Raw genomic sequence first — 22393 nt, forward strand, 5'->3', positions numbered from 1 at the left:
GTATAATTTAGACAAAGAATATAATTGGTCTCTTTTTATAACTGCGCAATAAATACTTTTAAAATATATGTATAAATACATCAATGTTTGTTAAAATTTACTGCGTTTGACGGTGACTTTGGACATATTTGGTTTCCTCTAACGATAATAATATCGTATTGTAATACAGCAATAATTTGTATTGTGTTACGGATGTGCGCGTATTATCGGTAGCACTAGGCCGTGACTCCAGAGACAGAGTTGACGGTCCGTGAATTTGACCAACGTTGGATCCCTCTCATTTTATTGTTATATCGTAGTGATGTCCGCCTCATTACATAATATCGTACAAACGCATGCAAACCTCTGCAGTATACCCATAACCTACATCCAGTGTACTAGACGACGGGCCTTGCAATTTTAGTCATATTTACTGAATAATATCTTGGGTTGAATCAAAAATCTGTAAAAATTGTATATTTTCGACTAAAGTGGACATATCATATTTAAAAGCTGCGAAATGACTAATGAGACGTTATTGTTGATATTGATCCTCGTCTTGTGTGTTAAGCAGATGGGCAGCGATCAGTCGTCGTCTTGCTCCAGGCATTTACAGAGGCCGGCACACGAATACCATCTGACAAAGGAATGTGCCGCGTCTAATATGCGAACTATTGCATCGTCAAACGCGACGGCATTGGAATCTTGTGTTCATTTGGCGGCGACACAAAACGCTTTTGCGTTCACGTACGCAAACTTAACCGAAGGTTCGACCACAATATTATAATTTTTAATAGGTCCTCGTTCGAAATAAATGTTGGTAATAACATGCAGATTTTATTGAAATGTATTGTATTAGAAGATTTATATAAGGGGTTTCCGTCTTCGGAGCTTGATATTTGGTAATTTTTTATTGATCTATTATACTGTATTTTACTTATTACAATCATGTATGATTACATGGTAATTTAACAGTACTCCTGCATAGTTGCTAGAAGCCATCCTCATTATTTTGGAAATTTTGTTTGTGTTTACTGTTTATATAAGTTTTGGACAAAATAGGGAGTCGGGCGTTGTGTACATTGTCTGATTTTCAAGGGCGAAGTTGGAATAAATTAACATTGCCCGGGCACTATAGAATAATTAAACATTAAAAAAAAATCTTACGGAAAATGTCATTAACATTCACAGCCTTGCTAATATTACTATATAAAAGTGGTTTGGCATAAATAAAATGAAATAAAATGAATACAATTTATTATTAAATTACAAGTATTTTAATAGTTTAATTTTAGTTAATAATTACTTAAAAAATAATGTAGGGCTATATACATTATTATACCTACATTATTTTATATTATTTATTACCACAAACATTTTGAGTTGCAAAGTCGACCAGATTTTTACATTTACACCGGTTGGTCTTACACAAGTATGATGTTTCATTTTCGATGTTTTGTGGTTGTTCTGTAATTTGTTCTGTTTCTGATACTTCATTTTCAATATTTTGTGGTTGTTTTGTGATATGTTCTGTGTCAGCAGATACTTCATTTTCGATATTTTGTGACTGTTTTGTAATTAATTCAGCTAAATTCTTTTCATTTTCTATCGTATTTATTACATCGTCTGGTAAATTTGAAGTGTTTAGACCAATTTTCGCAGCCAAATAAAGCTTCATATGGAGACGTTTTAATACCAGAATGATAAGCTCGGTTTTACATAAGCTGGGTGAACCGAAGTCCCTTACTCCAGTGTCATTTTTTTTCATCTTGCATCCATGTTGTCAACATATTTTCTATATCTTGATTTTCACGTCAATCACTACCTTGAGATGGACTGTGCCTCGGTTTGCCATGTATTATTTTAATTCGGGCCATATGTTTCTTAAATTAGACACTATTTGGTTTAAAATTAATTTTTACCTATTAACTTATTTACTTATTTACTTATTTACTAGTTGGATGTTTTGACTAACTTAACTTTAACCTAACTCATTTATATCTCCGTTAACTTAAAATCAACTCCTAATTTTTAATTTTAGGTACCAACTAAGTTAATTTTGAATTTTCATGTTTTCTAAAATATATTTTAGTCTACCTACAACGATTCGTCGATTTAAAATTCGTAGAATATTAGAAAATATTGTTGGAAAACAATTATATAGATAATAAGGTGGCACGTAAATTCGTCGCAAGTCAATTCATCGCGCGTCAATTTATCGTACCTAATCAATTTATCGCGACGTCAACTCATCGCGACGTCAATTCATCGAGAGTTAATTTATCGCATATAGGTATATATATTATGTAATATTTTTAAATCCAACATTTTCCTTCCCATTTTAATACAGACTTAGGACTGTCTACACATTTACTTTTATATGTAGGTATGGTTAAAAATGTTGTCTTTTTTTTAGAAAGGTCTGTCATTATTAAAAGTTATAAATAGAATAAAATTGTAAAAATTGTATAATGTATAAATTGTGAATTAAAATGTATAAAACAATGTATAATACACTTATACTTGCAATTGGAAATTGTGTGCTATTCCTTGTAAATATTCATTAGTCGTTCTATTTTTGAAATCATAACAAATATTTTTCAAACACTGTGCTTTGTCAAAGTATTTTTTTTTTTGCGGGTGGACGTTCGCCACCTATATATTGTTCAAGTTTTACTTTATTTATATTTTCTTCTTTTTTCAACGCGAATATGAATTTCCAAATACTTGGATGGCATTGATTTAAAATTGAAGTAAAACAATTATGCCATCCTTCTACTGCATTATTAGTTCTAGGTAAATCTTGCGAAACCAATGAATAGCAATTCCAAATTGAAATGTCAAATTTAGGTGCTCTTCTTTTTTGTCGTCTGTCCATACATCCTATCCAAGTTTCTTCAAAATAGTTGAGGATCGGTGATAATAATTCATCATGTTCGGTAAAATATGTTGTCTCCAAAAGATTATTATAAGCATTAATTACCTCATTTTCAGGTAAGTAAGCTAAACTTGGTAACTTTCGTACTTGTAGTGCGAATATTACATCATCCTTATATCTCGTTTGAAGACCTGCATCTTGAATTTGTCGCCATATACACTGTGAAAAATGAAAAAAGCATCCTTTTACTTCTGTTTCTGGAAATTCATAATTTATCGCGTTCATCGCAGCTTTTTCAAAATCAACCATGATAGTTTTAGGACATAATCCAGTAGTAATACTTTTTAATGCTTGAAACATACGTCTATACGTTTTTTCTTTTTTATCGGGTAATAAGACGTAAGCTGATGGTAAAACATTTGAATATTGTACTGCATGAATAGTATAAACTTGATAAAATAAAGTTGGAGCACTTGAAAATGTGCCATCACAAAACCAATTGTTGCATTGCGTCATAAGTTTTAATAAATTTGCTGTTGAAAAAATTAAAATTCTGTCTGTATTAATACCACTGTCATATTGTAAAAAAAGATTACCGTCAGTGGTTTTTGTCATCTCGTCAGGTATACTAAAATTGAAATCGGTTGGCTCTTTTGGGAATTGAAGTTGTTGTTTACGTAGTCGTTGTATAGTACGCTTGAGTCTATGAATATTAGGTAACTGAGCCGCACATTCTGTAGGGATTTGAGATAATGCTGTAGCTACTACAGAATGAGAACTTGCATCAACGTTATTGGTAGCTATTTCTTTTAGTAAATTTAGAGTTTTTTTAACATTAGTGTCTGTTGAATTCGGAACGTGGTTATGGTCAGTACTTTTTAATACTTTTCCATCACTTAAATGAACGCGTCCTCGACATTTGTTTTTAAAATATTGGTTACATTTCCATATTGATTTAACGTCACTTTCTTTTTCTTTTACGAAAATATAACCATTGAATGAAAGCATACTTTTTCCTCTTTCAGTTTTTAACATTTCAAAAGCCATAATTGTATAAAAGAAGGAAAACGCACTAACACAAAAACGGCGACGCGGCAATATAAATAAAGTTCAACAGTTGTCGATCGACTGGGGCATAAACTGGCCTAGTTAACACTCATCGTTATCGTAATGGAGATTATAATCAGCCACAGTAATAATATAACGTCATTCTAGGTTTTTCTGGAGTAGTTATTTAAAAATATAATATATATAAATTGACACACGATGAATTAGTGTCACGATAAATTGACGTCGCGATAAATTAACGACACGATAAATTGACCACGATGAAATGACACACGATGAATTGACTCGCGATGAATTGACGTATATCCGATAATAATATAATATTAATAATTACATCTATATTCATAGATATATAGAAAAATTACCTACTATACAAGTGATTTTAAAACCTTTTCAATGATTTTTTTTTATAATTAACTTAACTTTAAACTTAATTGAGTAAAAAATATTTAACTTAAATTAATTGAGTTAAAAAATCGTAAAAATATAAAAATATAGATAATACCATTGATTATAAAATCAATGATTAAACTTAGCCTAAAATATATACCTACTGAACAGTTCAAATTGAAATGAGTGCGTACAAAATGTAGGTAAAATGTGGAAAAATAGAATACTTTTTAAACTTTTTATTAAATTTTAATCATACAATTAGACGAAAAATTGGGTTTGTCATGAAATACGAGTAAGATATAAGAAATTTTTTTTGAATGGTTAAAATTCGTATTTAGAATAAAATAAATTAAAAATGTGGCAATGTGAAATTTCTAAAATTATTGAAATGATTATTTACATACCTATTTTTCTGACGCATTATTGAAAAAAAGTTTTCCAAAGCATCTTGAGTTAGCCGATTTGTTAGTAAAAAGAATTCCTTTTTCCGGTTGATGATTAATCATATCCAATTTTTCAGAACTATAAAGTTCGAGTAACGCAGTTATAGTCCAAACAATTCCTGTGAAACAAGGAGGTGTACTATTTTTTTTTGTTTCGTTACATATCTTCTCTATTTTTTTAAAAATCGACCGAGCTATTTCTAAGTTTTGAAAAACAGTTGAATTTTTTTCACACATTGGCTTTCTTTTTGGATTTGGTTCATATACATTTTTACTGTTACATGAATCGAACATATCATTGACTATATCAATAAATTCAGCTGTATTAATTGCAGTATTTGACTGAAGTTCCCCAGTCGATACGCATTTATAATCAATGGTATTACGTACTACGTTTGTCACGTGTGAATAAAACATTTAAGTATAGTTGTGTAGTGTTATTGTTTTATGTACATCCAATTCAATATAAATGTGTGTAGCACGTTGTATTTACTTCATTTTGCCCACTTTATTATGGACAGGGTTCTCTTTTCCCGAAAATCTAGTGCAATGTCCGCTCAATGTATGAAAAATATTTGAGTACCTATTAAATTAATCATTCTTACATTGCCCAAAATGTTTTTGCAATTATTATACAATTCCCGCATTTCCTACTTTTCCCATAACATATATAAACACGTCTAACATTTCCAAAATATTGAAGGGGAACTATACATTTTTCAGAATACAAAGCTATATATTCCTCGAAGAATTGAAATCGTACATTATTTATAATTACGTCACCTATGGAAGTATATTATATTTTAATTTACTCAATTTTAAAATTAAAAGTTTTTGTATAAAGCCCTGGGAAAGTGAATGTTAATATTAATTGGATTGAGTCCAGTTGAGAAAAAACATTTTAAAAAAGTTTAAAATTAAAATATATAAATTTGAGGACAAATACTATAATACTGTTGGGTGTTCCATCGTATCTTACAATAGTTTTCATTAATATGTTTGTCAGTTTAAATACATGGAAAAATGTATTTTCATTACGCTTATAACTATATTATACACAGATTACAGTCGGCTTTATTAATACACAGGTACGACGCAAATATTGAGTTCCACTTGTAATGTTTTCGATTGTCCGGAGTTCCACCCGTTTCTACTGACTGCCGATGAATCGGCCTACGACTATTATAGCATGTACTCAAAACCTTTGCGTGAGTACTAATACAAGTACTATAATACAGTAATAAGACATGAACTAATACCTATAATTATTATATTTATTACCAAGTTCTTTGATCATTCGATCACGCCTACCATGTCCTATTGATATATGTGTGGTTTGCAATATATATCAAAATATAGCTCACTGGTTGGCACATAAAACAGCACAACATTGTCGTCTTTTACAGGAAATATAAGTTTCGTTTTTCCTTGTACAACCAGGACATCATGTCTGCGACACCAGAAATAAATAAATTTAAAATAAATCTAAATAAAAAAATAGTTGGTTGTTCTTCTTCTGTGTCTGCAGAACTAGACGATTCTACTTCAACAAATTGTGGCTTGGAAAATATATTTCATCATCGTCCGTGTTGTTTAACGATGAGTTACTGTCGTCATCAGATGGTAAATCTTCAAAAATAATGTCGTTTATTTCACTTTCTTTTACCAATCGAGACATATTTAAAAAATATCTGTTATTTATAGATATTATTATGTTTTGTGACATAATAATAAATGTGGCAAAATTTGTTAATGGTTTATCATAATTTGCCACCGTCAAATTCTGTGTTCCGTATAGATAGTTATAATTTGTATAATGCTAATAAAAGTAAAACTAACCGTCCTAATGATATCATATTTTATCACAACAATATATATTGACCTATTACTTTCATATACCATAAAAACCTAGAAATTTATATTTTGGCAGATATCAGTTTCTGCTTCTTCAGTTCAAATATAATAATACTTATATTACATAAATGTAAAATTATAATATACCTAATTAGTGATGGGCCAAACCCTGATTTTTTAAATCTAACCGAACCGAACCGAACCTAGAATCATTTTAACTCAAACTCAACATTTTTAGCATGTGCAAATGAAATCAACGATAATACCAATTTTTTTTTTTTGAGTTTTTGTACTTTCTATTATAGAGATATAGAATGTATATCGTAATCAGGTTTTTATCAACAATACAGTCACGGTATCAGAATATTACCATGGGCTTACCTAAAATAGATTTTTCTTGTTACAATAAATATGATAAAAACAAAAATAGGAATTATTGGTAATTAAATATTTTATTTAAATAATTTATGGCAGCTAAATTGTTATTTCTAAATAGTAGATAGCCATTATAGATTTTTTTTTAAATATCATTTGAAGAATTTTACAAAATATCATGTTTGATTTTTGAACAATCGAAGCATTTTTGCAAGCCGAGTTCGAATTTCATACCGAACAGTTCAACCCATCACTAGTAATAATGTATAATATAACACACAGTATTAATATTTATATTTATATTACTTATAAATAAGTATTTTTATGCAAAGCAGACAATTTCTATTTTTTTTACCATGTAATAGATTAGGTAGCTAGTAATTACTAAAATATTTTATAATAATTACCTTGTTGCACTTCAATTTCGTTCATGTTTGTAGTGTTCATTTTTTTTTTTTTTAAGTGGAAACGTGAACGTTGCAACTGTTTGATGACAAGTGAGCTGAGACCCGTTAAAAGTTAATGACACAAAACAATTGCATGTAATCACGCAATCTAACGATTTGTGACAAAATACAAACTAATTAGTTGGTCAAACTGATAAGTTGCATGTGAGCTGATTGTCCTATATCACTGTGAAAGTCACTCTTGCAATTAAACTATTGAGCAACTATCTCGTAACTGAAAATTGCCAGTCAGCGACTAGCCTTATAATTTGCTTAATTTCAATAAGTTGTACTACAACCATTGGACTATCTCTAACCTCACCTTTATTTTCCAACCATTTTATTATATCACTTTTCTTGGTTTGCAAAGTAAGTGATTTATCAATCTAAGCACTATCCTTCTTGTACGTTTTACCTTTTTGGGAAGACGATTTTGAAGGCGATTCGATTGTTGTTTCGTTTTATATAATTGCTAGTGCATTCACCAGCATTTACCCAGGTCTCTAATAATACATTTGTACTGTTTCATCAAAGACTAATGACTTTGGATCTGTTAGCTATAGTATATGATCTAAGCCCTAAGGATACAATAAAACGCTCTATTATAAATTATAATAAGAAACAAAAAACACTAACTATAATGTTTAAAGCAAATAAAATAAAATATAGATGCTTTTGTGCGGGGCCAACTTTGTTTCATTATTATTTTTGACATCTTGATTATGAAAACTGTTTTTAACTTAAGCAATGAAAGTAGTCATTTATCTATTAACTATATTGATCTTAAGCTTCTATTATTCATGTTTTAACAGCTGTATTCTTATTACATTTTAATTTTATATGTAGCCAGTGAAAACTATACTTGTGCACCAGGACTTGGTGTGTTTGAAATGGTGACGAAACCTTTGAACTATTCTAACGCTATGATAGCGTGTGAGGACGTCGGCGGCCACCTTGCTAATGTCGTATCCGATTCTCGGACTTCATTTTTGGCTACTTTGGTATCGTCAGATTTGAAAAATAATACCCCCGCCAACCGCAAGGCATTTGTTGGATTATTCTTCGAAAATGGTTTTGTAACCATCACAGGTATATCTTGTTAAATATGTTCCGAGTTTCCACCAGGCACGGATCCAGAGCAAATTCCGGGGGGTGGGGGGGCACAATTTTTTTTAAATGTAAAATTACAATATTGAAATCACTGCCCACCACGAACTAAGGTAATACTATCTTCGTTTGTGCACCCCAGAATGATACGTATAATAATATATTACATTGTCAGACATACATGTAATTTGAAATATAGTGATATCAGAATCTGTAGAATTATTAAAAAAAATTCTGAAATAATATGTTTGGGATGAACTGGGACCACTAGGCTCTCACTGGATCCGCTCCTCGTTTCCACTATATACCTTTTCGTATAGAATTTATTTTAATATACAGGTATTAACGTGTAAAATAATACACATTATAGTATTACTACCTACTAATACTATATTAGTGATTATTGATTTTCTTAAATATTTGATGATTTGTATTAGTGCACATACAATAAGCATTATAATATATTTGGTAGCCGGTAGGTACCTGCCTAACTATATTATCATAGATAATTGTGTACAGATAGTTCAACAATAAAAAAATATTGAAAGTTATAATACCTAAAAATATTTATTATGTATTTAAATCATGTGGTGCTCAAGGTGAACCATTGAGTTGTTTGCCACATAGAGCATGGGCGCCAGGTCATCCAAAAACTGGTAGACCAAGAAAAGAGTGCGTAGTACTCTTGAGCAACAGGTACTGGGAAACAGAGGACTGTTCGAGGAGGTTGCCTTATATTTGTGAACTCGTACCGGATGGCCCGCTAAGCCCCGTGGAACGGTACTGCGCTCCGATTAGAAACATAAGTAAGAATCGACAGACCAACTTACCTACTGTCTTACACATCAGTGGCGTACACACGAGGTGGTGTTTGGTGTTCAACCCCTTTACCCCTCTTCTAAGAAATTATTACTATAATTATTATATATGTATATAAAAATAATTGAAGAAATATTTTTATATTTATACATAGGTAGGTAGTTAATTATATTTTATTTAACCCTTCCTATTGAATTATTGAAAATGGCACACGTTTCGTATGCTATCTACCAACAAATTGTCGGTGTCATATGCTATCTACTGTATCTACGTTATCTACCGTAATCGTATCGATATTGTATTTCTATATACTATATATATTTATAATTCCTTTAGGAATTTCAAAGTAATTTTGTATTTTAGAATTTAGTATGTGTTCGTTGATCGCCGAGATCAAACGTCATAGTTGTGTGTTTTTCATTAATTGTAAATGTATGGTTTTATAAAATGAGTACTTTGGGTGAATTATATAGAAAAATTATTTTTAATGACGAAACTTGTATACAATTTTATGATTTATTACCTAATACAAAACTGTGTACAAAATTAAATTCTATTGGAGAACAGTGTGGTGGTGAAATGAATGAAACTTTAAAAAAAAATCAAAAACGTGATGTAAATGGAGATATTATTATAACAAAATATTTACCATGTAAAAAAAAGGGTTGTCAAACATGGCAATCCATTCGTAAAGAAAATCCATTTTTTACTTACACCGACAAAAATGGAAAAAAGAATAGTGGATTAAGTTTATGCAAAATATCTGAACTTGTTTGGTGATGGGAGAATTTATTTAAAAATATACAAACAGAAAAAATTACTGGTAGAGGACATCACACAGTCTCAGATTGGTATAATTTGTGTCGAGGCGTTGTCGTCGAACAGTTTAAACATCGAGGAAAAATGGGAGGTAAAGGATACATCGTACAGATTGACGAGTCACTTTTCCAAGGCAAACGAAAGTACAATAGAGGCAGATTACGGCTTGACGATCATAGACCTAATGATAATGCAAATTCATATTCTGATTCAAGTTCTGACGAAGAAAATCAAAATATTGAAAACCAAAATAGAAATTACGGAAATCGCGTTCAAGGGCCTTGGGTGTTTGGTATGTGCTGCTTACGTCAAGATAATATTTTGGAGCGCCGTTATTTTATAGTTGATAAAAGAGATCGTGAAACATTACTTCCCATAATTGTGCAAAAAATAGAATCTGAAACCACAATTTATTCAGATGAATGGAGAGCTTACAGTACTCTTAAAAAACATGGTTTTCTTCACCATACTGTTAACCACAGCAAAAACTTTATAGATCCACGTACAGGTGATCAAACACAGACTATTGAAAGCTTATGGAAACACATGAAAGTAAAGTATGGAATCAGAGCTCGTGGAACGACTAATCTCCTTGAAAGACAATTGCAAGAAGAATGGTGGAGATCCGTCAATCAAAAAAATGTTTTTGAATGTTTTTTACAAGATGTAAAAAAAACATTTTTGTAAAAAAATAAAAAAAATATGAACAACTGTTAACAAACGGGCTATTTAAAATAGTACAACTGTGAACCAACAGGCATTGAGCAGGTTAGTAACTTGAGTTTGTAGATTTTTATGTAGGATTTATTTGGTAGATAACATACGACACGTATGCATAGATTTTTGTAGATATGATTTTCTTGGTAGATAGCATGCGACACGGGTGCCTTGAAAATTTCTATGTACGCCACTGCTACTCATTACTGACATTACTAATATTTATGATTTATCATAATAAGTATTAACCTAATACCGTAGAACAATAAGCATTTAACGATTATCTCGTGTGGCAAAGAAATTCTGGAGAATTATGGTACCATAGTTTTTAGTTCACCTATAATATATCGTAGAAAAGAGATTGAATGTTTGTTAATACTTTAAAGAAATAATTTTTATCAGTTTAAATAGGTCGATAGCTTTTAAGATCTTTAAAAAAATATTGTGGTTTTAGTAATGCTATCACCTACTTCCGATTTTCTTTATATTCTTGGTACGAATAATAAGGCTCTCTATGTTGAAATGATTGTTAACAGATAAGGACTACCTACCTATGTAATTTGTCTTATTGTCATGTACAAAATTTAAGCTCTTCCCAACTCTAGAAATTTGCCAGTAGATCCATGGTTAGTTAATGATACAAACTACTACTGTTGTATACACTATACAGTACTACCAAGGGTGCACCATTGGCCATTGCAACATCAAACTTGCCATCTTGGACAGTATTAAAAGCATATTGTAATTTGAAAATAAGTATTAACAATCAAGATAAACTAAACTATAAATGTAGGTGTATTTTCGTACGTTGCACCCAAGTCAACAACATAGGGCATTGATGATTTTCCTATGAAAAACCTATATGAACTATGAATGCACACTTTAACCAATTTGGGGGGACTATTTAAATTGTTTTTAAATAATAGACAATTTTCTTGGTGTAACAAATATATTTTGTAACTGAGAGGTAATTATATTACAATAAAATCAGAAAATAAAATAAAATTCTTCAAGTCATTATTTTTTTTGAACTTTTAACTAAAAAGAAGTTTATTATTTTTATTTAAGGGATCATTAGCTCATTATTGATTTGTTAAATGTTTAGTGATTGTTCACACAACCCGGCATCAGTAAAATAATTATACCGTTCTCTAATTTTTCATATTTTATTCCTTTACAATTTATTTATAGGAGAGTATAGTGTTATAGACAGAATAGTGTATTGTGTATAGAAGTTATTAGTGTTTAATAAATAATACAATTTAATTTTAAATATAGAAGTACCATGTACCATGTATCTTTTCTACATTCACAATGTATCTTGATCTTGTATCTTGACATACATTAAAGTAATTTTAAATATTGTTAAGGTAACAACCGAATATTTGGTATACATGAATTAAAATACAAGAGTCTGTTATAAAGGTAAAATTATAAGATAAAATTTTGATTTTGGCCTGTTTGATGGTACCTAGATATTTCTGAGTGTACTCTTATAAGTTATAGCTAACAGACTTATTGAATTACTATAAATATGCGCTTAATAAAGATATTCCAGTAATATGTTTTAGTGAGCATACCTAAAGCACTAGAGATATCCAGATGCATGCTACATGCCAGATTTTGGGTAGAGTTTCATGGTTTCTAGTAGAAACTTTCTAAAGCTTCTTGCAATAAAACCACAGTTGGATCCCCTATCTAATCACGATTCTGTTACAACTCAAGAGTAACACTATCTGTAACTACATTGTACACAATGTAGTCAAGAGTTCAGAATTTTATCGTTACAACACGTTTCATATAAATATCAGTTATGAGTTATAAATTATAACTTATAGAATATGTTAACATTAGCGCTTTCTTAGCCGTCATTGGGGATGATTGACATTTTTTTTTAACTAATAAAATTCAGTTTTCAAAAATACAAATTATCAATTTTAATACTTAAAGTACACATTTGTTATTTATCACTTAACAATAGTATGGTCATAAAGTATTAGCGACTAATTTCAAATACATACAATAAAAAAAATTTAAAAACAAAATTATGAATTATGAATTTGTTTTTGTTTGTAGAACGTAGAAAAAATTGTATTTTACGTAACCACAAACAATTTGAACATATAGAGCAAACAAAACAACAATGCAATGGTAATATCAACACAAACAAATCTGTAGCCATAAATGACAACAATTAATTTCTGATAGACAACATTACACAAAAATGTTATGTAAACATTATACAAGGATGAAGTGTTAAACTAAAATTAAATTTGCAAGAATTAATAACAACATATTTATTAATGTATACATCCTAAGATACTATTAATATAAAATTAATTAATTGCTTTTGGTAAAATAAATATACTCTAAAAGTAATAAAAAATGTAGTAGTTTTGGTCTTTCATTTTCCGTTTGATAAATTTTTTTCAAAATTGGTACAAATTATCAATTTGGACTTTATATTTATCATATATTTCTCTTCGTTTGATTTTGAAAGCAGCCGTCACTAGATTATTGTCTGGTGTCCATACGTCATTACATAATATAATTTCTGTAGGTATTTCAAACCTTTCAAGTTTATCTGAAATCAATTACAACCATACAGTACCATTACAACATTAATATTTAAGACTAGAAACTATCAACATCAACATACTTTTTCTACCGTGTGCAGCCAACTCATCGACAACCGCTTTCTCCAATTTTTTATTTGAAAACAACTCTTCAATACTAATTTCATTTACATTTTCAATATTTAATTTTTTAGCCATATCTATCAAGTGATGTCTGTTGGGAACAACCAATGCAATTGTATACATATGGAATGGATTTCCATAAATACATATATTATCAACAACTGGACAGGTTTTGAGTTGTGATTCAACCTTACCAAGAGACACATACTCGCCGCCTTGTAATTTTACCAAATCTTTTTTACGATCTGTAACATACGTATATTTTATGTAAAGTTATAGGGTTTCTTTAAGTTACAGTTGAACAATAATACTTGCCAATTATTTTAATGGCACCGTCCGCTTCTAACTGACCAATGTCACCAGTTTTAAACCACCACTTGCCATCCTTTTCAAAAAATTCTTCTTTCGTTTTTTCAGGATTTTTATAATAGCCAGGTGATATGTTGTCTCCGCCTTAGAAAAACATTAATGTTTTAACATTTTTAACTATAAGTTATTTAACAAATGTAATAACTAACCTATAATAAGTTCGCCTCTTGGATATGGCTTATCTGTTATCCTATAACTACCTTCTTCCCAACTGACTAACATGAAATCATTAACCGTTAGTGGAGCTCCTACTCGACCAGTTGACATGTCATCTCCTATTAAAATTATTTTTAAATCTGAATATTTTATAACTCTTGTTTTTTCAATATTAATATTATTGTACTAACGGCTCATTGCAGATCCACAAGAACTAGATTCAGTAAGTCCATAACCTTGTTGAACGGTTTCACATAGACAAATTTTGATAAGAGTATGAGTTTCTGGTGACAGAGGAGCTCCTCCACATAGAATGAAACGTACACGACCTCCCAATAATGCACTTGTTTTTTTAAATACAAACCTGACATAAGAATGACAAGTTAAAATAAATTGTGTTCAATGGTTCATATAAAACAAATTATATTCCAATTTTATTTTACATATTTATAAGTGGAGTTTGGAATCCACGTTCCATCCATTTTCTTTTGTATTCAAATGCAAATTTGAATAACGTTTTTTGTAATGTTGTCCCACTAGAAACTTTTTCATTAATGCCTTTGTAGATACGATCTAATATGAGCTATATAAACAAATGAACATAAAAATAATAGTTTTAAAATTACAAAACTTGTTTTGAATAATAAAATACAAACAGGAACTGCAGTCATGACGGTTGGTCTTAACACAGCTGCATCGCCTTTTGTACCACGTTTGATTTTACTAGATGTATCAATCATAGTTAATGGTGTGGAGTATCCAATTCTAATTCCACATAATAAACAAGCAAGTTCTGTAATAAATTAATTAATCAAAATAAACATGATTAAGTAAATTAAAATACATGGCCAAAACTCTAAATACACAATTGATAAATAGTGAATTCATTAAAACTAGAATGAAATTTAGTATCTGCTACTTAATAAAAAAAATAAAAAATTTTTAATTTTTATAAACCAGTTGTAAATAATTTTTAATCAACAGATAGTATTACACTTTATATGCAACTTTTATGTCAGATTGCATGAGAAATTAATGAATTTAAAAGTTCAAATAAATTTATTAGACCCTAAATCATTTTTAAGGGACCATTTAATTAAAAGTTTATTTAATGATCAGTGATTATACACGCACGACAGCATTAGAATACATATAAATAAATTTAAAAACATGTCTAATCAAGCAATTTTACTTACCACCAAGCAATTCAAAAACATGTGCCAATGGTAAATATCCCATAAACACATCTTTTTTGTAATCTATATTAATAGCATCAGTAAAAGCTTTGAGCGTTGATATAAGATTAGTGTGTGATAGACTAACACCTTTAGGAACGCCAGTTGATCCACTAGTGTACATAACAATTGCAATATCACTCTTTATTGGTAAATGATTTTCTACAACAAAAATTAAAAAATTATTTCTTTTTTCTTAAAAACTAAAAACATATTAAAAATCTAACCTGTAACTTTGTATTCTGAACCCCTTTTCAAAATAGATTTAAATGATATTATTTCAACTTCGTCTTTGTAGCCACTGGTGTTTGTCTTGGCTAATTGATCTTCCATGTAGATTAAAGTCTTAACTCGAGGAGTAAGTTGTAAAATTTTTTTGAATTTTGGTAACAGATCATGTGAAGTAATAACAATAGACACCTCAGTTTCATTTATACCATGTGCTATTGCTTCTTCTCCAAGAGTCGCATATAATGTTACAACTATGACGATTAAAAAATATATTAATATTCTCATCATAGAAAACAAAATCTTATAATAGATTATTTGTATTTACACAAAAACTTAAACTATACGTACTATTAACAAGAAATGTTGCTTACTAAAATGCTTACTCACCAGGTATATTTTGTTTGAAACAACCTTGAACTGAAATCATCCACTCAGCCCTTGTTTCAGCAAATATTGCTATATTTTCTTTAGGCTTTTGACCTAGAGAGACTAAGGCATTTCCAAAATTATCAGATGCCTCGTCCACTTCTGTAAATGTCATCCATCTATAATCTCCCATGACATACTAAAAAAAATTAAAACCATTTTTTAAATTTGGATATCTAAAAAATAAATCATGACAAACATTTTAGTCTTGTATATTAAGTACAAATCAACCTCGTAATAACATAATTAAATATTTCAACTCTATTTTAACAAATATCTTTTATTTTATTTTATTGTAATTATAATTAAAAGAATATTATTTGAATGCTTGATTCTGATAATTCTGTAGTAATAACAAAAACCAACAAAATTATGCAAAACAAAAACATTCAAAATAAAATAAGTTTTTATTTCTGTTTATCGTAGCTTTTAGTTAAATATCACAATTAGAAACATCGAATATCATAGTAAATCGATAAATTCTTGATTGGAGCTAGTATGATACCATATGTCATGTAAGTTTATAAAAAAGTATAGTCTCCAAGATGTATAAAATCAAAGACATAATTTTAAATAAATATTAAATAGTTAACATCCCGAAAACCACTTGGTTATTAATATATTCCATGAGAAAATTTGAACACTATCACTTAGAATTTTAGAATTTTATTTCATACATTTCACACATTTTGGATCATTTATTTTAAATTTGTTACAGTAGGTTGACTTGTTATTTAAAATATCATTATGATAATATTATATAATATAAGTAGATACTAACTTTTTTGAAAATTCTTCCATTTCGCTGCACTTCATCTTCTTCAGCAAGTACATCTCTAGTTCCAAGGCAATATGAATCAGCATATTTATGTACAGCATACTGAAATACTTTTTGTAATGTATCTATCTTATCTTTGACTAGAGTAAGATGATTAGATGTAGGTTTACTTAAGGTTTTAATGATAATTGTGTGATCGTCAAACTTGGTAATATCGGACTGAAAAAAAAAATTTTAAACAGTTTTTTTTATTAAACATTAGTTATGTTCTAAAAGCCAGCTAAGTTTACTTAATTTAAAAACTAACTCAATAATTACTACACAATATGTATAGGTACATATTACAATCAGATATCCTATAAATAGTGAAGTTAATAATACAGCCTACTCTTGTAAACAAATAGATATTATGTTAAATAACAATGATCAGATATTTACACGAGTTAAAATATGATAACTGAATTGACTTATTTATCAGGTTAAAAATACACTACTAAACACTTAGATATCATATATAATAATTAAAGAAGTATGATGATTTTTATTTCTTCAGAGAGTTCAATAGGTATTTTGTTGTAATATAAACCTTTAAGTTCAAACTCATAAAAAATATATGTGAATTAGGTATGTCGAAAATTGAAAGACCATGAATAGTAAATAGTTACAAACATAAGTAAACAAGAGCACTACATATTACAACAATTAAGATATATGATAAATTATGTTAATAGATAATAGATCATACTTTCATTTGCTTGGACTTATGCTTCTTATTCCATGGCTGTTGTAATATTAAATACACAGGATATGTTATGACATCATATATAAAGGATATTGTCTTGAAAGCTGACAATAAATAAGCATTTTCCATACTGAAAAAATTAATAATTTGATTTAATATATTAAATAGCTTAAGAAAAACATAAACAAACTTCATAACGGAATACTTATTAAATACTTAAAAATCAATTTTAAAATGTTCAAAAGTGATACATATTAATTTATATCATTAGATTTGATTGTTCTTTTTTTCAAAATGAAACCCAATTCCCACTTCTTTTTAAAATTAAATTAAGTAATAACATATTAATAGATAGTTAGACAAATGTAAACAATCAATTTTATTGTGCAAAAAAGTAATTTAGTGCAACACAATAATTAGACTATTGACTCTTAGAGGTTAATTTTGATAAAACACAAAAAACTTTTTCTTAAATGATATAATATTATGGTAAAAGATATTTTTGCTATAGGTTTTATTAATGTACCTAATACATTTATCTTTAAGCTAATATATAACTATACCTTTACTTATTAGACATACCAAAATAGCCAATTAACAATTCCTTTGAATATTTAATATGGATTCAGAAAAAGTAATTAAATATTATAGGCATAAAACAAAAAAACAATTTAATTACAATTTTTCATAATTAAATATACCTGAAATTATTAATCATAACTAGTTGATGTTTATAAACTATAAACAACAATTAACAACTTCACCAAATCAAATATTTATTATATTAATTAGATAGGTACCTACTAGTTAATTAATTTTTTTAATTTTAATAATGTATACTTCTAGTATCTGCTTTAACCTTCATATTAATATGAAAGGCCGATTATAAATATGATTAGCTACCTACTTAATTAAATGTATTTATAAGTAAGAATACTTTAATTATAAATCAGTCTATTATATTGAACATTATTTTATACATTTATTAAATTTAAACTTATTATTTTTTCATAACTTTTTTAAAATTATAAACCTACCTACCTATATTTTGTATTTTAAAATATTTACATTCCAATTTTCCAATTTTATATTTATGTTCAAAAAAAAACTATTTTTTTGTTTCAAATATATTATATAAATAATGTGTAGTTTATATTACTATAAAATATAATAGGGGGACGGGGTGGCCGAGCGGTCTAGGCCTCGGTTGCGGGGCAGTCGTCGCCGGTTTGATTCTCGGCCACTGGGCGGCATTTTTCTTCAGCCGAGTCACGGCAGATGTTGAGAATTGCCGCCATCCCCCCACCCGGGCATGGCAGTACCACGGGTGCCCACATAAAAATTCTGCCAAACACAAACACGTGTATTCCCCCATACCGTGCCAAAAAACCTACAATACAAACCTACAATACCTACTACAGCTAATGGCCACAGTTGCCGGGTTTAAGATCAATAAAAAAAAAAAAATATATAATAATTGGTCAATTTCTTTAAATAAAATAACAATTAAATTTGGTATTAACTTTAAAGACAGAAAGCACAATGTCGATGATAAAAGCATTTACTTGATATTAACTGATAAATAAATAAATGATGTGGAATTATGATTTATAATATTTAAGCTATTTAATGTATAGATAAAGAATAGTTACTTTACAAAGTACAAAGACACTAAACTGATAAATATTTAGTAATTACAAATGAATACTAGGTACCTAATCTTAAAAAAAATGTGGAACCTATCGTTATTTAAGGTGTGCTCATACAGTTTAACCTCAGACACTAGAACCTCATGTACCTAGATAATTTGTTTTTAGTAAATATAATAATTAGGGCATGGACTTTGATGCAAGACACATTTTTTTTTGTGCAGTAATACTTTCCGATCAAAATGTTTTATTCGTCAGAGAATTTAAGTTGAAACTTTAATTTTTAATGTTTTAGATGGGGAAGAAAAATAACTACAAATTTAGGGATAACTATAGGTAAAAGAAATTTTAATAATATGAACACAACATTGAACGTTGAGCAGTACTTATGTGAAATTATTAAATGCACAATGAACAATGGTACCTAGTATTATAGGTGCCAATATTTATGCTAATAGTTCAATATATGGGCATGATTGGATATATCTAGCTATTCAATTATTGGATGAGTTAGGTTGTAAGGTATGGTTGGTTCAACACAATTTACGAAGTGTATGAGACATGAATACCACAATGACAACAATGTATCAATTAAAATTTATAATTTTCTTACTGGCTATTGAAAAAAATAAAGATATTAAAATATTAACACGCTCCCACCATTGAAATGATTAACAAAACGACAAATTTTAATTCTTTAGAATGATGTCAAGTTATTGACCAAATTGGGTTAAATAGTCGTGATGGTACACAGCTAAGTAGTAAATAAAAATGCTGATGTTAGTGTAACAATAAGCTGATCACAACTGGAATGAATCAACGTAGCGAAAACAGGAATATAACACAAGATAATAACTTGTATATGGTCAAAATATGATATTAAGTTACACAAGCACAGTGTATCAAAGGTAGCGGCGTTCACCATTTGTAATATTTTTAAGATGTCACATACCTAATAATAATGTGTATTGATCGGTGTACTCACTTGCACGGTGTATGCACACGAAGACGACTAACGACAATTGGGCAACAATATGTATATTATTTGTATACACCCCCGTATACACCTTGAAATGAATATAATAGAGCGACTAGAAACAATACATGGTCGATGAAGTGTACGAAAGCGACAGTGGAGGTTAAAGTACGGTAGACCGACGATGTCCACACAAAAGTATGTGATTATACAATAACGAAAGAGACGTGAGATGTTCCAACCATCGACGTTGCGATACTATTCCGATGATGTCGAATCTTCAGGTCCAGACAACAGCAGAAAATAGTAAAATGGTAATCAATAATAATAATGTAAAAATGTAACTCGACTAGTATCACGGATCGGCTGGGTGATAATGATTTTCAAACAAACGTACTGTACACTATCAATTACATGCGTACGTAAGCGGGCATGCACGCACATACACGTCACGTACGCAGGCGCGAGAGGGGGATTGACGAATAATAATAATGATATTATAATAGTATAATATTATATCTACGACGTCATTCATGTATCATGGGCTCTATAGTAGTGGTAGCTTACCTATAGGTGTAATGATATTATTGAACATAAATTATTGTACAGATACAAGTATACTCATACATAAGTGTAGGTATTTTTTTAATAAATGTGCAGGCTTATAAATTATTGCCGTCAGGCGTCGACAGCGTCGAGGTCCAGTGAAATAGTAATGATAATATTAATAATAATAATAATTATTATTATTATTGTCGCAGTGCGTGGCAGAATAATTTTTAATAATAATTTTATATTATAATGCGTTTTTATATATATTATATGATTATAGGTAATGACTAATGTCAGAGACGTGACCTTGTGACCGACGATAAAAATACTATTATTATTATTATTATTATTATTATCAATACTTGACGGTAATAACTGATACTAAAACATTATGTAACAAATAATAATTCATAACCGGACAATTGGTGATGCGTGCTGCCGGTGATTGACGACCGCAGACTTCTACATACTAGATTTCTAATAGATAAACACTTCACATAGGTTAGGTTAGGTGTTATGTGTGTTGAAGACGGGGGGCCGGAGAGTTATAAATGATATTATAAGCCTATACCTACTTAGTAATGGGTACGTGTGCCCTATTTATCTAGCAGGGAGTGGGTCAAAAAATATTTATAAATATTTTACTTACCGCCACATGACTGCTATATATAGTTACTGTTGCAGAGTATAACAATATTACTATAATATTTAATGCACTGTTTTCTATGACTTCGTCTTGTCAGCCGACAATATTATTCGCACTCGTGTATACTGCCGACCGTGGTAATATTATACCTGTTAAATCTACGACAGTAACAATAATATTGTACATAAATTAAGACTCGAGCCGCACGTGACTATAATATTATTTAATATTTTATTATATTCTTCCGAGCTAGGTCACCATGTACATACATATGTGTACCTATTATTTGCACTTAAATTATTTTTATTTTATTTTTAACATTAAATATGCGGATATGATATTATACATAGTAGAAACCCTCGATCACTTTATAGGTACCTAGGCACATATCTATACTTGCAGTGAATAACAATAAAATCTCTTTTATAGATGCTTATTGTTGAATTGTTATAAGTAACGAATTTTATGATTTTATAACGCTTATATTAACGCTGTTGCCTGTTAAAATAGATATCTACCAAATAGATGTAAAGAATTATGAAATAATACCTAGTAAACGAAGCGCGATACTTCTCTGTCGGTCGGCGAGGTGGTGCAGCTCAAGTCAAGCAATACAATAAAATAATATTATTACTTATTACTGTTACGGTCGTGCGACTTCTATAATGCGGTTACGATTATTACTGATGTATTAAAATATAAAAATATAATATTATACAGGATCGCAGGTAGAGGTGGGTAATATACTGCTGACTATACGACACGTACCGTCGGCGATGACCGTCCGCCGCCGTTTCGATCGATTTCCGCGACGACATGACCACGGCCCTCGACAATATGTAGTGCGGGCGCGGATCATGCACTGTTGGTACGCAACACGAGTCATAGAGAGCACTGCCCCAATAGAATACTGACAAAAGAGGTTTAATACTTAACATTTAACATGTTTTGTTTTCATATATGTAGAAGTAAAAGCAGAAAGCGCCCCGACTAAGGGCAGATAAGGAAATTTGTCAATAGGGGGGGGGGGGGTAAT

General features: G+C 29.6%; 2 protein-coding genes across 4 annotated transcripts; one reads left to right on the forward strand and one right to left on the reverse strand.

Moving 5' to 3' along the window:
- The first annotated feature begins 281 nt into the window (after positions 1 to 281).
- Positions 282 to 13105, forward strand: LOC111035416. The gene is made up of 5 exons (XM_022317026.1): positions 282 to 746; positions 5850 to 5969; positions 8283 to 8525; positions 9143 to 9349; positions 12975 to 13105. Exons 1-5 carry the CDS (start codon positions 500 to 502, stop codon positions 13094 to 13096), a joined length of 939 nt encoding a protein of 312 aa, XP_022172718.1. The 5' UTR covers positions 282 to 499; the 3' UTR covers positions 13097 to 13105.
- On the reverse strand, positions 12821 to 22121 carry LOC111035415 (long-chain-fatty-acid--CoA ligase 4). 3 transcript variants are annotated; one of them, XM_022317023.1, is made up of 14 exons: positions 21907 to 22121; positions 21361 to 21515; positions 17538 to 17664; positions 16796 to 17011; positions 15976 to 16153; positions 15585 to 15839; positions 15319 to 15519; positions 14779 to 14915; positions 14566 to 14705; positions 14314 to 14486; positions 14116 to 14241; positions 13913 to 14050; positions 13558 to 13842; positions 12821 to 13482 (listed from the first exon to the last, which is right to left on the reverse strand). In XM_022317023.1, exons 2-14 carry the CDS (start codon positions 21366 to 21368, stop codon positions 13328 to 13330), a joined length of 2139 nt encoding a protein of 712 aa, XP_022172715.1. In that variant the 5' UTR covers positions 21369 to 21515; positions 21907 to 22121; the 3' UTR covers positions 12821 to 13327. The 3 variants fall into 3 exon arrangements, with proteins under 3 accessions (XP_022172715.1, XP_022172716.1, XP_022172717.1); XM_022317024.1 differs by lacking the exons at positions 21361 to 21515; positions 21907 to 22121 and adding an exon at positions 20169 to 20554; XM_022317025.1 differs by lacking the exons at positions 21361 to 21515; positions 21907 to 22121 and adding an exon at positions 20136 to 20554.
- Between the last annotated feature and the right edge of the window lie 272 nt (positions 22122 to 22393).

Source organism: Myzus persicae, unplaced genomic scaffold (genome assembly GCF_001856785.1).
Source record: "Myzus persicae strain clone G006 unplaced genomic scaffold, MPER_G0061.0, whole genome shotgun sequence".
Lineage (NCBI taxonomy): Eukaryota > Metazoa > Arthropoda > Insecta > Hemiptera > Aphididae > Myzus > Myzus persicae.

Bases quoted from the DNA above. Each gene is read 5' to 3' on its own strand.
- LOC111035416 (XM_022317026.1), top strand. From the start codon at position 500: ATGACTAATGAGACGTTATTGTTGATATTGATCCTCGTCTTGTGTGTT. The intron at 8,526-9,142 runs GTATATCTTGTT...GTGGTGCTCAAG, and splicing joins TGGTTTTGTAACCATCACAG to GTGAACCATTGAGTTGTTTG. The intron at 9,350-12,974 runs GTAAGAATCGAC...TTTTGTTTGTAG, and splicing joins CGCTCCGATTAGAAACATAA to AACGTAGAAAAAATTGTATT.
- LOC111035415 (XM_022317023.1), bottom strand. The intron at 17,012-17,537 runs GTATGATCTATT...TTTTTTTTTCAG, and splicing joins ATAAGTCCAAGCAAATGAAA to TCCGATATTACCAAGTTTGA. The intron at 13,843-13,912 runs GCAAGTATTATT...CGTATGTTACAG, and splicing joins CGGTGCCATTAAAATAATTG to ATCGTAAAAAAGATTTGGTA.